The following is a 15,472-nucleotide window of genomic DNA, read 5'->3' on the forward strand; positions in this document are numbered from 1 at the left end:
ATGAATCACTTTTTGTTTATTATGTTCGGTGTGAATAGGAGGACTGCACTGTTTTTCTTAAATGGAGTTCTGGTATTAGCGATTAAAGTTTGGCGGGAGGGCGCTGCATGTATTCATATCTAAATATAATGTTTTATACAAAATTTACTTACCGATTGCTGCGAGCTACAAGTATTCAAGTGGACAAGAATTTTGAACACTTGTTGTAGAAAATAAAAACCATTTTATTTTTAATTTGTTTTCTTATTATAAAAATAGTTAAATTTTATTTACATTACATATGCATAGACATACACAGCACTATGTTTTTATAGTACTTCATCAAATATTTTTAACATCTGTAAGAAGAAAAAAGTATGAAATGTAGAAACATCAATTTTTCGTCTAGACGCGAATTTAGCACATTTAACAGTTTCTTGATTAAATTTTGCTTACAGTTATCAATTCTAAATTTTTCTAAGTAATTTGGTAAGGAACCCTTTATTTAGCAGTACAGAAGCAATTCTTCTTGCCAAACTTTCAACCAAAGCCGTGACTTTGGAATTGCATACCAAGCAGTTTGAATCTCCTGCCATAATTGTGTTAAATTGGTTGGTTTTTTTGCTCAATGTGGTGTTCAACATCATTATACAAATTCACGTCAAAACGTCGATTTTATTCACCTCTAAGGCACACTTCACTAACTTCGAAGTGTGTTTAGGGTCGTTGTCGTGCAGGAAGCGCCATAATAATGCAAATTGTCTTCTTCTTTTCCCATCCGATCCGAACCGGCGAAATTTGGATTAATCGCTCCAGAACAAGTTTTCCCCAAAAACTAATTGGTTTGTCTAGGTGAGCTTTGGCAAACTTTAACCTAGATTTCAGATTTTTAGCGGTTTTTTTCTGACCAACGCACTCACGTAGATTATTTTCATTTAATCAGCGTCTTATAGTCCTTGAGGAATCATTTACAACATAGTTCGTTGAAAGTTTGCTTCGAATGGCACAACGGATCCTTGCTCGATAACCTATAAATAATTCTATCTTCATTTGTCGTTGTCTTTTTGACCCGTTGGTTTTGTTTGACGTTTTCAATCACTCAAAACTTTTTGAAATGACGAAGGACATTATAAACAAGCTTCCTGGAACATTCTAACAACTTAGGAATGTCTGTTACCGTCCGCTCTTTTGACTTCATTTTCAAGATCAGACTTCTTTTTTCCTTTGAGCACCATTTTCCTATTGCCATGACTAATTCATTTTTAACTTCCCAAAGGAAGTTATTGTCCGATTTGTCAAATTGAAAATTTTGTCATTTCTCGACGTTTCAAGGTCACTAGAGTCGAAATAAAAGATTTTTAGAAAAATGTCTGTGCGTGCGTGTGTACGTACGTTCGTACGTCTGTACGTCCGTACGTTCGCGACGTTTTTTTCGTCGTCCATAGCTCAAGAACCAGAAGAGATATCGATTTAAAATAAACTTTGTTATACAGATAATAAGGCAGAAAGATGCAGAAAGGGTTCTCAAGAAAATTGCGTGGGTGGTTTTTTTACCATAGCAGTTTGAAAAAAGGTGAAAATTTTGGTTAACCCTAAATATCTTACGAGCTAAAAACGCTAGAGACTTGAATTAAATTTTATATAATATATTGTAACGTGATACCAAACAAGTATATTTTTTGAAAAAAAAAATCAATATAACGTTTTTTTTATAAATCAATTAAACTGAAAAAAAAAATTTGTCACCTCCAAAATTTTACGACTGAAATATGATTTCATCTCCAAAACAATTTTGTGCAACGAATAATAATGTTTTTGATATCTGATAAAATTTTGAGAAAAAATTAATTGACAGTTTTTTTTATAAAAAATAAAAATCTAAAAAAAACATTACTCAAAGTTGGTAAAAATTGAATATCGATTCAAATATCTTTTCTAAAACTTAAAATTTAGGATTCAGACTTATTTTATCTTATAAAGAATATTGTTTTCAACATTTTAAAAAATTTTGAGAAAAATCGAATTGACAGTTTTTTTTACAAAAAATAAAAGCCAAAAAAAATTATTAAAAGTTGGTAAAAATTGATTTTTGACTCAAATATTTTTTCAAAACTTTGAGATATTGGCTTTGATTTACTTTAATCTTTCAAAAAATATTGTTGTCAACAATAAGTTAAAGTTTGAAAAAAATCGAATTCACAGGTTTTTTACAAAAAAATAAAAACCAAAAAAAAATTGTTAAAAGTTTGTAAAAATTGATTTTCGACTCAAATATCTTTTCAAAACTTTGAGATAATAGCTTCTAATTAATTTTTACTTATAAGAAATATTGTTTTCAATATTAGGACAAATTTTGAGAAATATCGAGTTTACAGTTTTTTTACAAAAAATAAAAGCATAAAAAAAATGTATAAAAGTTGGTAAAAATTGATTTTCGGCTCAAATATTTTTTCAAAAATTGTAGATATTGGCTTTTAACAACTTTTATCTTTCAACAAATATTGTTGTCAACATTCAATAAAATCGAATTGACAGTTTTTGTGCAAAAAATTAAAAACCTAAAAAAAATTTACCAATTGATTTTTGGCTCAAATATCTTTTCAAAAATTTGAAATATTGGCTTCAAACTTATTTTATTTCACAGAAAATATTGTTTTCGATATTCAGTAATTTGTATATAAAAATCAAACAGTCCGTTTTTTCATTAAAAAAAATCAACAAAAAATAGTATGCAAATTTGGTAAAAATTGGTACGAGTACATATAGACAAACTTTGAAGCAAGACAAATCGACAGACGGGATGGGAAGTTATCAGTGTGGGTCGCATCCCAGCCTCTTTTTTTTTTAATATAGATCATTAAAGGTATATTTAATTACCTCAAAAAATATTATTTTCTTTTTTAAAAAACACACAAATTTAGAATACACTCATTGATTGCAAAACGGGCTAAATTTATGTCCAGCTAAAAACAACGCAAATCACAAACAATCTTCATTTTTCGCAAAATAGTATTTTACTTTTCAATCATTTACACATTTTTATTACCATAGTAACAACATAAAAATGAACCGTTGCTTGCAAGTAATACAAAATTGAAAGTAGAGAAATACTTGTACTCTTTCCAATGTGCTAAATTCGTGTCCACCACTGTAGTTGAGGTTACATCGTGGAACAAGGCTTGCAACATGTGTGAAGAGTGAATTTAAACTTTGAATCACAACTGAATTACTAATCCGAGATATCTTAAGTAATATTAAATTAAAAAATCGTAAGTTAAAAAATGTAAAGGGTGATTTTTTTGAGGTTAGGATTTTCATGCATTAGTATTTGACAGATCACGCGGGATTTCAGACATGGTGTTAAGGAGAAAGATGCTCAGTATGCTTTGACATTTCATCATGAATAGGCTTACTAACGAGCAACGCTTACAAATCATTGAATTTTATTACCAAAATCAGTGTTCGGTTCGAAATGGGTTTCGCGCTTTACGTCCGATTAATGGTCTACATAATTGACCAAGTGAGCAAACAATTAATGCGATTGTGACCAAGTTTCGCACTCAGTTTACTTTATTGGACATTAAACCAACCACACGAATGCGTACAGTGCGTACAGAAGAGAATATTGCGTGTGTTTCTGAGAGTGTTGCTGAAGACCGTGAAATGTCGATTCGTCGCCGTTCGCAGCAATTGGGTTTGTGTTATTCGACCACATGGAAGATTTTACGCAAAGATCTTGGTGTAAAACCGTATAAAATACAGCTCGTGCAAGAACTGAAGCCGAACGATCTGCCACAACGTCGAATTTTCAGTGAATGGGCCCTAGAAAAGTTGGCAGAAAATCCGCTTTTTTATCGACAAATTTTGTTCAGCGATGAGGCTCATTTCTGGTTGAATGGCTACGTAAATAAGCAAAATTGCCGCATTTGGAGTGAAGAGCAACCAGAAGCCGTTCAAGAACTGCCCATGCATCCCGAAAAATGCACTTTTTGGTGTGGTTTGTACGCTTGTGGAATTATTGGACCGTATTTTTTCAAAGATGCTGTTGGACGCAACGTTACGGTGAATGGCGATCGCTATCGTTCAATGCTAACAAACTTTTTGTTGCCAAAAATGGAAGAACTGAACTTGGTTGACATGTGGTTTCAACAAGATGGCGCTACATGCCACACAGCTCGCGATTCTATGGCCATTTTGAGGGAAAACTTCGGAGAACAATTCATCTCAAGGAATGGACCGGTAAGTTGGCCACCAAGATCATGCGATATGACGCCTTTAGACTATTTTTATTATATATTTTTGGGGCTACGTCAAGTCTAAAGTCTACACAAATAAGCCAGCAACTATTCCAGCTTTGGAAGACAACATTTCCGAAGAAATTCGAGCTATTCCGGCCGAAATGCTCGAAAAAGTTACCCAAAATTGGACTTTCCGAATGGACCACCTAAGACGCAGCCGCGGTCAACATTTAAATGAAATTATCTTCAAAAAGTAAATGTCATGGACCAATCTAACGTTTCAAATAAAGCATCGATGAGACTTTGCAAATTGTATGCGATTTTTTTTTTTTTTAAAGTTCTCAAGCTCTTAAAAAATCACCGTTAACAATATTATTAAAGATTCAGTATCTACTGCAGCAAACCTCGATATTCCGCAAGAAAACACAGGCAATACTGAGAAAGGTTACATAAAATTGTCTCTATTTAAAAAAAAAATACCCTATTCATAAAGATTGCATTTTTAGAATCTTCTTGGGAGCACCGAACTGTTCTTTTGTTTTTAGAACAATGCAACAACCACAAACACGATCTCAGAAACCCAAAAATCAGGCGCAGGACGGTGTTCCTTAAAAAAAAGGAGGATGAAGGGTAAAGGCTTCGATTTTGAAGAGAGCTCGCTGGAAAAGAAGCTGGGCTATTTAAGAAGTTTCTTCTTCTAGCACAGCTTCTTCTTTCTTGGTTTTCCATACAAATTTCCAGATTCGTTAAATTAATGAATGCGGTTGTGCAAAATGCAACTAGCTGTTACAAATTTACTGGCCAGCATAGGACTTGCAACATCCAAATATTTCAATCGTCGAAATCGGCCTTTGAGAAAAGCGAAAGTTCGCTCTATGGTTATTCTGGCACTTCTTAGGCGTGTATTAAAATTGAGACACTAATAAAGTTTGTCTATATGTACTCGTATCAATTTTTACCAAATTTACGTACTATTTTTTGCAGATTTTATTTTTTATGAAAAAACGAACTGTTGGATTTTTATATAAAAGTTACTGAATATCGAAAACAATATTTTCTGTGAAATAAAATAAGTTTGAAGCCAATTTTTTTAATTTTTAAAAAGCTATTTTAGTCGAAAGTAAATTTTTACCAACTTTTGTAAATTTTGTTTAGGTTTTTAATTTTTTGTACAAAAACTGTCAACTTGATTTTTTTCAAAATTGTACTGACTGTTAACAATATAATTTTTTGAAAGATATAAGTAGTTTAAAGCCAATATCTACAATTTTTGAAAAGATATTTGAGTCGAAAATCAAATTTTACCAACTTTTATACATTTTTGTTAGGTTTTATTTTTTGTAAAAAAACAGCCAATTCTATTTTTCTCAAAAGTTGTCTTAATGTTGAAAACAATATTTCTTATGAGTAAAAATTAGTTAGAAAGCTATTATCTCAAATTTTTGAAAAGATATTTAAGTCGAAAATCAATTTTTACCAACTTTTTTGCAGATTTTTATTTTTTGTAAAAAAAAAACTGTCAATTCGATTTTTCTTAATATTTTTCAGAATGCTGAAAACAATATTTCTTGTAAGATAAATCAAGTTTGAAGCTTAAACTACAACTTTGAGTAATTTTTAGATTTTTATTTTTTATAAAAAAATTGTTAATTCAATTTTTCTCAAAATTTTATCAGATGTCAAAAACATTATTCTTCGTTGCACAAAATTGTTTTGGAGATGAAATCATATTTTAGTCGTAAAATTTTGGAGGGGAAACATTTTTTTCAGTTTTTTTCGATTTATAAAAAAAACGTTTGATATATTTTTTTCAAAAAATATATTTCTTTGATATTACATTACAATATATTATATAAAATTTAATTCAAGGCTCTAGCGTTTTTCGTTCGTAAGATATTTAGGGTTAACCAAAATTTTCACCTTTTTTACAAACTGCTATTTTTTTGAGAGCCCTTTCTGCATCCTTTCTGCAATATTATCTGTATGCAAAGTCGATTTCTCTACTAGTTCTTGAGCTTTGGACAACAAAAAAAAGGGTTGCGAACGTACCGGCGTATGAACGTACGTTCACACGCACGCACAGACATCTTTCTAAAAATCTTTTATTTCTACTCTAGGGACCTTGAAACGTCGAGAAATGTCAAAATTTTCAATTTGACAAATCGGACCCATTGCAATAACTTCCTGTGGGAAGCTAATAAATTATTCTGCTCTCAGATTGCTCAGCCTCTGGCTACTAGTTTTTCTTGAACCAAGTCTTCGTGTTTTTGAATTATCTTGTAAAGCTGCACCTTTAGTTGAGCCAAGTCATTCAAATCAAATTGGATAACTTCTCGACATCTCTCAGCAATATTTTGCCATTTTGCAGCTTACCAGTCCTTATTCCGCATTTTATAAAGGAGCATTTTCTTTGTAAAACGAGCATCTAAATGTGAAGCAACTTTATAGATGTAATCGGCCTGCATTTTAAGGGTGTTGCGACCCCCGTTTCAATATAAATTGCGTAGTTAGGTGTTCCATTGGGCAGATTAAAAAGTTTTTTTTTATGAAATTTCTTTGGAGCTTTTCTATTACTTCAAATTCATCTGTTCCCCAAACTTTTGCCACGTAACAAAGAAATGTTTTAACAAACCACGAATATTTTGTAATACATTTTGGTTAGAGAAAATATTCCTCCATTTCATATTCAGCACGCTTTGTGAAGACTTCGCCTTTTTAATTAGACGATTTTTGAAATCCATTGTTTTGTTTCACTTCACGCCTAAATAATTGTAATTTTTAGTGATTTCAAGACGATGGCCATTAAAGAACCAACCTTCTCTAACCAAACTGTGAGAAGATCTTGTGAATACCATGATTTTGGATTTTTCAATATTTATTGCAAGTCCAAATGCGTTGGAGTATGTTGACAACCGAGTCATCATAAGCTGCAAATTTTCGCGTGACTCTGAAAGGATCACTATAGATCATCTGCATAGAAAAGAACATTGATTGTAGTGTCAGCTATCCAAATTCCACCAAAAGGATATTTGCCAATATCGTTAATGAACAACGCAAACAGCAAAGCAATCGAAGGGCATCCTTGTTTAACACCAGCCAGCGTTAGTATCAAACCATTGTGAGAACGTAGATCCATCCCAAACTGCTGCTTCTGTACCATGAGGTATACATATATCTTACAGAAACCTGGCTAAATAAAAATCATTTAACTAGAGAATTATTTAATAGTCAACAATTTATAGTATTTAGGAAAGATCGATGTTCTCTTACTACAGGTTTAGATAGAGGTGGTGGTGTAATTATTGCTGTAAAAAGTATTTATGTTGTCAATCAGTTAGAACTTATATCTGATAATAATCCTCTTAATTTGGATGTCGATCAATTGATTGTTAAGATATCATTTCAAAGAAACTGTAATTTGTATATAAGTGTAAGTTATATTCGCCCAGGAAGTTCTTTAGACATGTATAAATTGCATTTAGAAAATTGTCATTCGTTTTTAAACAATTTAAGTATTTCTGACCATGTTATGATCTTAGGTGATTTCAATCTTGGAAATATAAGCTGGAAACTTGATCATGATGATAAGCACTTAGTGCCGTTTAAAGTTGTCACCGAAATTGAATCCGAAGTTATAGACTTTTACAGTCAATTTGATTTAGTTCAAGTAAATAGTTTAAATAACAGTCTTAATCGTATTTTAGACTTAGTTTTTATTGACAAGGAATATGAAGCTTATATCGAAGAGACTGAATTCCCTGTTGTTCAAAATTCAATTCATCACTTATGCCTTTCTATTGAATGTAAATTTTTAACATATATAAAAGAATCTTCTGATAGTACAGAGTTTTTTTTTTGATTATAAACGTGCAAATTTCGTTGAAATAAACAATTTTTTGTCATCAATTCCATGGAATATGATTTTGGTTGATTTAAGCGTAGATCAAGCGTTTGAATTATTTTGTAGTTATTTAAATGAATATCGTGATTTATTCATTCCCAAAAAATCAGCCCGGTCTAGCTCAAAACTACCATGGTTTAATAAAAGGCTTACAAACCTTAAAAACAGAAAAAATAAAGCGTATAAATTGTATAAGCTTGATAAAAATAATGTTATCCTCCGCCAAAACTATTTAGAATGCCATAGAGATTTTAACAGTCTAAATAAATTTCTTTATAACAATTATATTTTATCAGTGGAATCTAAAATAAAATCAGATAGTAAACAGTTTTGGAAATTTATAAACACTAAAAGAAAAACCCCTGGTCTTCCAAACTGTATGGAATATTCTGGAAGCATTTCCAGTGACTTGAGTGTTATATGTAATTTTTTTGCTGATTATTTCAAATCCGTCTACTTAATTCCAAATTCATGTGAACTTCCTCCCTTTTCACCGGTTGATGTGGTTGATATAGGACACATGATTTTTGATGAAGCAGATGTTTTTGATGCGTTATTAAATTTGGACACTAATAAAAGCGCAGGACCGGATGGAATGGTTCCTGTTGTGTTAAAAAACTGTGCTATTTCAATATCACTACCACTATGCTTGATTTTCAATAAATCCTTAATAACTGGAACTTTTTTGAATAATTGGAAGATATCATATATATCTCCCATACACAAATCTGGGCCCAAACAGAATGTAATGAACTATAGACCAATATGTAAACTTTCAGTGATTCCAAAATTGTTTGAAAAATTAGTCTCCAAAAAATTGAGTTATACTATTAAAAACATAATCTCTGATTCCCAACATGGTTTTATTGCCGGTAGGTCTACAACAACAAATCTTGCAGTTTTATGTGACTCGGTAGTTAATGGATTTGAAAACAGCTTGCAAACAGACATTATATTCACAGATTTTGCTAAAGCATTTGATAGGGTAAACCATGAGATCCTGATTTTTAAGCTATCGAAACTTGGCTTTCATTCTTGCTTCATCAAATGGATTTCTTCTTATTTGAAAAATCGTGTTCAGTATGTTAAAATTGGAACACATTTATCCAAACAAATTTCTGTTACTTCAGGTGTTCCTCAAGGAAGCCATATTGGACCGTTGATTTTCATCCTTTTCATTAATGACATTCCCTCCAATTTTAAATTTTCACAAAATCTGATGTATGCTGATGACGTCAAAGTATACCGGTCTATTAAATCTTCAAATGACTGCCTTCTTCTTCAGGAAGATCTTCACAAGCTGGCAAAATGGTGTGATGATAATAAATTGTTTCTGAATGTTGGAAAATGTCAAAGTTTCACTTGTCATCGGAAAATGTCGCCCATCATTTTCAATTACACCATTAACAATATAGTCCTTGAAAGAGTATTTGTTAAGAAAGATCTTGGAGTTATTTTGGATGAACGTTTTTCTTTTTCGAGTCACATTGATTATGTTGTTAATAAGGCAAACAAAATGGTTGGATTCATACGAAGAAACTCAAAGGATTTTTCTGATCCTTTCACATTGAAAATATTATACGTTTCGCTAGTTAGGCCAGTTCTTGATTATTGCTGCATTATTTGGAACCCTTATTATGAAATCCACTCTTTAAGACTGGAAGGTGTTCAAAGAAGATTTACTAGATTTTTATTTATCAAATTGAACTGGTCTATTGAAGTTCCCTCTTATGCTACTAGATGTCTGCTTTTTAATATTCAAACACTTGATCTTAGAAGAAAGTTTTTTTGTATAATGCTTATTAAAGACTTAATTAATAATCGTACTAATTGTCCTCAATTATTGGAGCGCATAAATTTCTTTTTTCCTTGCCGGATTATACGTGTAAATTTTCATTTACGGGAGAACTTTTTAGAAGAAATTATAGTATGAACGAACCATTTGCACGTTGTATAAGAGAAACAAATTCTGTGATAGGCCTTATAGATATTTTTGCAAATTGTTCAAGAGATGTATTTATAAAAGACCTGAAAATGACTTTATTATTTAATCGTTAAAAATGTTTCTCGTTTTCGGATTGTATTATCTAAAAGGAATTGTTATTTATTTATTTATTTTTTAATTATTATTTATATTTCTACTTTTAACATATTACATATAAGTATACATATTAGTCTGTAAGAGTTGTACTCTGCTTGATGAAATAAATATAAATACAAATATATTAAAAGGAGATTCCGAGTTGAGAGAGTTTGAAAAAAGTGCATTTCTGTTCACAAGCCCGAAAACTGCCTTAAAATCAACAAAAAAAAAACGTAAATGCTCTTACTTCCGTATTGGAATGCTTTGAAAACACCGCAAAATATTTTCGTCGTAACGTTCATAATTCAAATTCCCCTATAATTTTCGACGTTGTTTGGATCACCTTTCTTATGAATAGGGAAAATAACAGATTTTTTGAACGAAGAGGGAATAAAGCCGGCTGAAAGTGCGTTGTTGAAAAGCTGCTTTAGCTTATCAAAGAAAGCTGGTCAAGTACGATTTTTATTTCATTTACTTCTATTTCACAGTCTTGAATTATTACCAATCAATGTTCCCGCTAGGTCTATGAGAGATAGCTCCTTGTAATTCCAAAGAACTCACACTACAAATTATGGAAACAATCAAACTTTGTCAAGATCCATTTTATATTTCAATAGTGTCTTCGAAAATTGATTTTTAAAATTGTAATCGTAACAGGAATGTTGCGCCACCCAATATATTTATTTATTAATCGTAATAAATTAAAAAACTGCTGTCCTATATTTATTTACTATTTGATTTAGCCTTCAAGTGCCTACATATATCTGTTAGCGGTAATATTTCTTGTAGATGAAATAAATAAAAAAAGCATTTAATTAATATATCTACAGATCATTTTATTTGTAGGTAAATACTAAAACAAACATTCATTCCAATGTTCTATACAGATTTAGATAACATTCTTTTTTATTTTTGCATTTATAATAATTTATTTTAAATTTATAATTTATTTATATAACACTTAATTTTAATTGCTTTTCCTTCTTAAAAAAAAAAAACAATAAACAAAAGAAACAAAAATTACAGAATGTAAATCTGGAAAATATAAAATTAACTTTGTTCTTTGCAACAAATTATATAATTTATAAAAAAAGAATAAACATAAATAGTTTCTTTTTTAAGCCTCTTATTATGTACTTAAATATTCACTACCGAATAATACTTAGGTAGAACAAAGAAACACAATTGTTGTTGTCTTTACAAAATATCAATATCAATTTATACTAAACATAGATTTAAAACAAACAAATCCAAATTAACAACAAATTAAATTATTTTTATTGAGTATAATGTATATTATTTTATTTATTTTAAGGTACTTCTTTTTTTAGCAATACTATGTGAAAGATTTATTATTTGTATCTACAATTTTACATATTTCTTTTTTTAAACAATAAATAAACAACCATTCTTCTTTTTACGTCTTTTTTTAATAATGCATTCCTTTTAGTTTAATTTTTATATTTTTTTGTTTTTTATAGATTTTCGTTAACAGTGACTTAAATTAGTTTTGTTTTTATTCTTTTATCGTAAATAAATATTTATATTAATTAATAGTAGTTAAGTTAAATTAGATAGAAGTTTCTTAAAATTACAATAAAGTCTTATGCTAAGGCTTCATTCCCCGTACTCGGTAGGAGAATGCACAGTAAACCACTTACTGAAATTAAACAATCAACATTAATATTAAAGTTATTAAAAAGTTTAAATTTTTTTTGTTATATTTACCAGCTAACATAAACGCAAATAAAACAATTGGTATCACACAGTTGAAGTCAATAAGGAAACCAAAAAGAAGATTTCCTAAAAGTGCTCCACCGCGGCCAAATGTCATTGATAATGCTGCTGCCATTACTCTGTAAAGTTAAACAACAAATATTTAATTTTTTTTTATTAATAATTATGAATAAGATTCCAAGTCACTATACATTTGTGTTTAGGAACAGTAGAATAGTGCCTTAAATGTAAAAAGAGAAATACGGGAGTAGGAAGGTGTCGAAAGGAGCAACATAGACCGGTTTTAATTTGGAAGTCTTGACTTTTTAACGATGTTATTTTTGGGGTGACTCCAGATTCTGAATTTTGATGGCTTCATTCAACTCTTGAAAAACTTCGATCTGATTTCGTTTTAAAAATGGATGGAATGCAAACTTAAAATGTCATCTTATTTGGATGACCTGCTTTTGTTCATCATATTAATACTTTGAACTTGAGCTTGTTTTGTGGTACAATTACATATGTACATACTTATATGACAAGTCTGAGCACTAGCTGTCAAAAATTGATATTGCGTGAAGCCGATACTGCGTTATATTTTTTTGGTTCCAAAAGAGCTAAAAGGTTAAAAGAAAATCAAATATCCCATAGAGACTTTCCAGGGGCGAATACATGAGTTAGAGTTAGTTTGTAAAATTTCCACAATCAAATGAAACAAAAAGGAACCAAAAGTCTCACTAGCCGTGTTTTCTTGGTATTCCAAAAATAGTACATTGAGAAAATGCCCAAAAAACGATCCGCAGTAGTCCGGTTTTTATATTTTTAAAAGTTGATACAATTAAATATTAATCAAAAAATCCCAACAAAAAAAAAATCGCAATTCAGACCAGGGGTGAAATCGTGAAAGCTGATATTTGATAGTTAACTATCAAAATCAAGGAAACACGTAATGTGAATGTGATAGTCGATTTTAAAGTTGTAACCAAACAATTTGACATAAAATAAAAACTTCAAGCTAACATGTGGTGTTGATCAAGTTCGAAGATCGCCTAAATTCTTTATATACCTGAATTGAGTTGAAATGAGCTTGATTCGTCTCGATTCCGGTTGCGGAATCAAACTTTCTCACTTATAGAAAACATCGAAACACAATTTGTATTTTAGAAAGTGCAGTCAAACTTAATCATTTTTAAATCTTCTTGTGCTGCGGACAAGAAAAAAAGATTTATTTAATCTAAACTGAGATAAACCTTTGGTGGGAACATATCAAAACCTAATTCTATTGTTTTCTCTTGCAAAATAAGCCCAGTTAGTCTATTTTCATAACAAAACTAAATAAAATCAATAGTAACCGATTGATTTTTTCCAAATGGAAAACACATGATTCAAATGGACAGCTACTTAACGAACACAGCCATCGAGATACAAATGCAATATCAATCGCACCAACATTTGAGAACAAAATCACATAAGATCCATTCGAGACTCGCATAAATGTCAAAAGCCCATCCGTAGTAACATTCTACTTCTGGGCAAACATAAAGCTGTCCATAGATTCAACTCCACTACTATTAGTTTTTGACCTTGGGCCTTATTAATTGTCATAGCGCAACTTACTTTACCAGTTTATTAAAACCTTTTGTTGTCGAATGCAATTATTCTAATAAAGAATACATCGAAAATCTTATTGTAAATTTTAAAAGCTTGGAATAAGATATTTTACCTTTAGCTTTAAAGGCCTTCCAGTTTCGTTAGTATAGCTACACAAAAAATTATGTCAAAATAGAGGTCCGTTGCAACGTGAAGAATGGAAATACAGGCAATCTGACTTTTCTATTTATAATATTAGTAAAGGTACATTCTGGAGTTGAGTTAAATTTCAGCTATCTATTGTTTGATTCGAAACGTAAAAAATACTGTATTTGAAAAACCAGACATGGTAGGTCTTTGTATTCCTTTCTTTTTTTTTTAAATTATGTAAGATAAGGAAGAACAAAGGGTGTTTAATTTTTAGCAAAAGTCTTATTACCACTGGTCATCTAAAGGCATCTCAGCAAAGACTGTAAAGCTTCTATTGGATTGGATCAACGTAAACGGTCAACTCTCTGTTTTAAAAATGTCGTTAAACTCTGTCCCTAGAATATCACGTCGTGTCATTGACAACGAAAATGCTGTCACGTGTTGAAAAGCACATTGATGCCCATGTTGACAGTTTTGAGTTAAAACGTTGAATCTTTTATGTGACCGTATAATGTGTGAGTCAATGGACAAATTCAGAAAACATAAGAAACTTCATTTGTAGTCAACTGCATTGTTTGAATGTACGTTTTGACCAGGCAACTAATTACTTTTACAAGTATTATACATTTTGAACTAGGGCATTAACCTCATTAACCTCTAGGTTCAGTACAAAGTAAAATAACTATCAAAAACACTATTGTCTACAAAACACTCCATTAGCAAGCTACACAAGCCCATTACGATTTTTTTTTGTATTGTACAGAAAAAAAACTCATTAACTTCCCATAGGACGTTTTTGTAACGGGTCTGATTTGATAAATTGAAAATTTTGACATTTCTCGACATTTCAAGGTCCCCAGAGTCGAATTTTCCAAATTTGCGTTGTTTTTTTTTTTGTAGATTTTAATTTTCTATGAAAAAACGAACTGTTGGATTAAAAAAAACTACTGAATATCGAAAACAATATTTTCTGTGCAATAAAAAGAATTTGAAGACCATAACTTTAAACTGTAACAGCTTTTTGAGTCGTAAGGAAATTTTTACTAACTTAGGTTTTTCCTCGATGTTCAGATGGTAGACATTTGCATTCAAGAGGACACAAGCGTCTACAGGTTTTTCTCAAAATCCACCTCTGTCTATCAACTCCTACTCTCAACTCCCCGCGGTGAACATCAAACCCCTGGTTTGACGACGAATGCCGGTAAGAGCACGCATCGAAACAAGAGGCATACAAAACGGCGCTACACAAAAGGACTAGAGCTGCTCGCGAGCTCTACGAGCAGAAGAGGAGAGAGGAACACCGGCTTCTTAGGTGAAAAAAAGAGAGCATGAGAAGCGCCCGATCGAGGAGATAGAGGGATGTCACAACAGGAATGAGGTTCGTAAATTTTACAAAAAGGTAGAAAAAACTTCCCAAGGGTACCAGCCACGAAACGAAGCCTGTAAAGACGATCAGGGGAACATCGTAGTAGAATCGCAGTCGATGCTGAGAATATGGAAAGATCACTTCTCCAAATTATATAACGGCGATGACTAGCCGAATTCCGCTGTAAGGGAGATAGAACCACTCAACCTCGGCGACGCAGATCAACAATATGGTCGGAAGAAAGCATTCCCGATGAGTGGAATCTCAGCATAGTGTGCCCGATACATAAGAAAGGAGACCCTCTTAATTCCGCCAACTACAGAGTCATGAGTCTCCTTAACATTGCGTATAAGATCCTCTCTGCCGTATTATGTGAACGCCTGAAGCCATTCGTCAACAACCTGATTGGTCCTCATCAGTGTGGCTTCAGACCACGAAAGTCCACTATC

At 31.4% G+C, this 15,472-nt stretch overlaps 1 protein-coding gene across 2 annotated transcripts in view; it reads right to left on the bottom strand.

Moving 5' to 3' along the window:
- Positions 1-11,709: 11,709 nt before the first annotated feature.
- The window catches only part of LOC129938570 (synaptic vesicle glycoprotein 2B-like), an 83,125-nt gene continuing 79,362 nt past the window's right edge, over positions 11,710-15,472 (bottom strand). For both annotated transcript variants that reach the window (XM_056046209.1, XM_056046208.1), the window contains exons 10-11: positions 11,930-12,057; positions 11,710-11,861 (exon numbers count right to left, since the gene is read on the bottom strand). In XM_056046209.1, the coding sequence (XP_055902184.1) occupies positions 11,806-11,861; positions 11,930-12,057 (184 nt within the window). In that variant the 3' untranslated portion in view covers positions 11,710-11,805. The remainder of the gene's footprint in view (positions 11,862-11,929; positions 12,058-15,472) is intronic.

This window comes from Eupeodes corollae, chromosome 1 (assembly GCF_945859685.1).
Source record: "Eupeodes corollae chromosome 1, idEupCoro1.1, whole genome shotgun sequence".
NCBI lineage: Eukaryota > Metazoa > Arthropoda > Insecta > Diptera > Syrphidae > Eupeodes > Eupeodes corollae.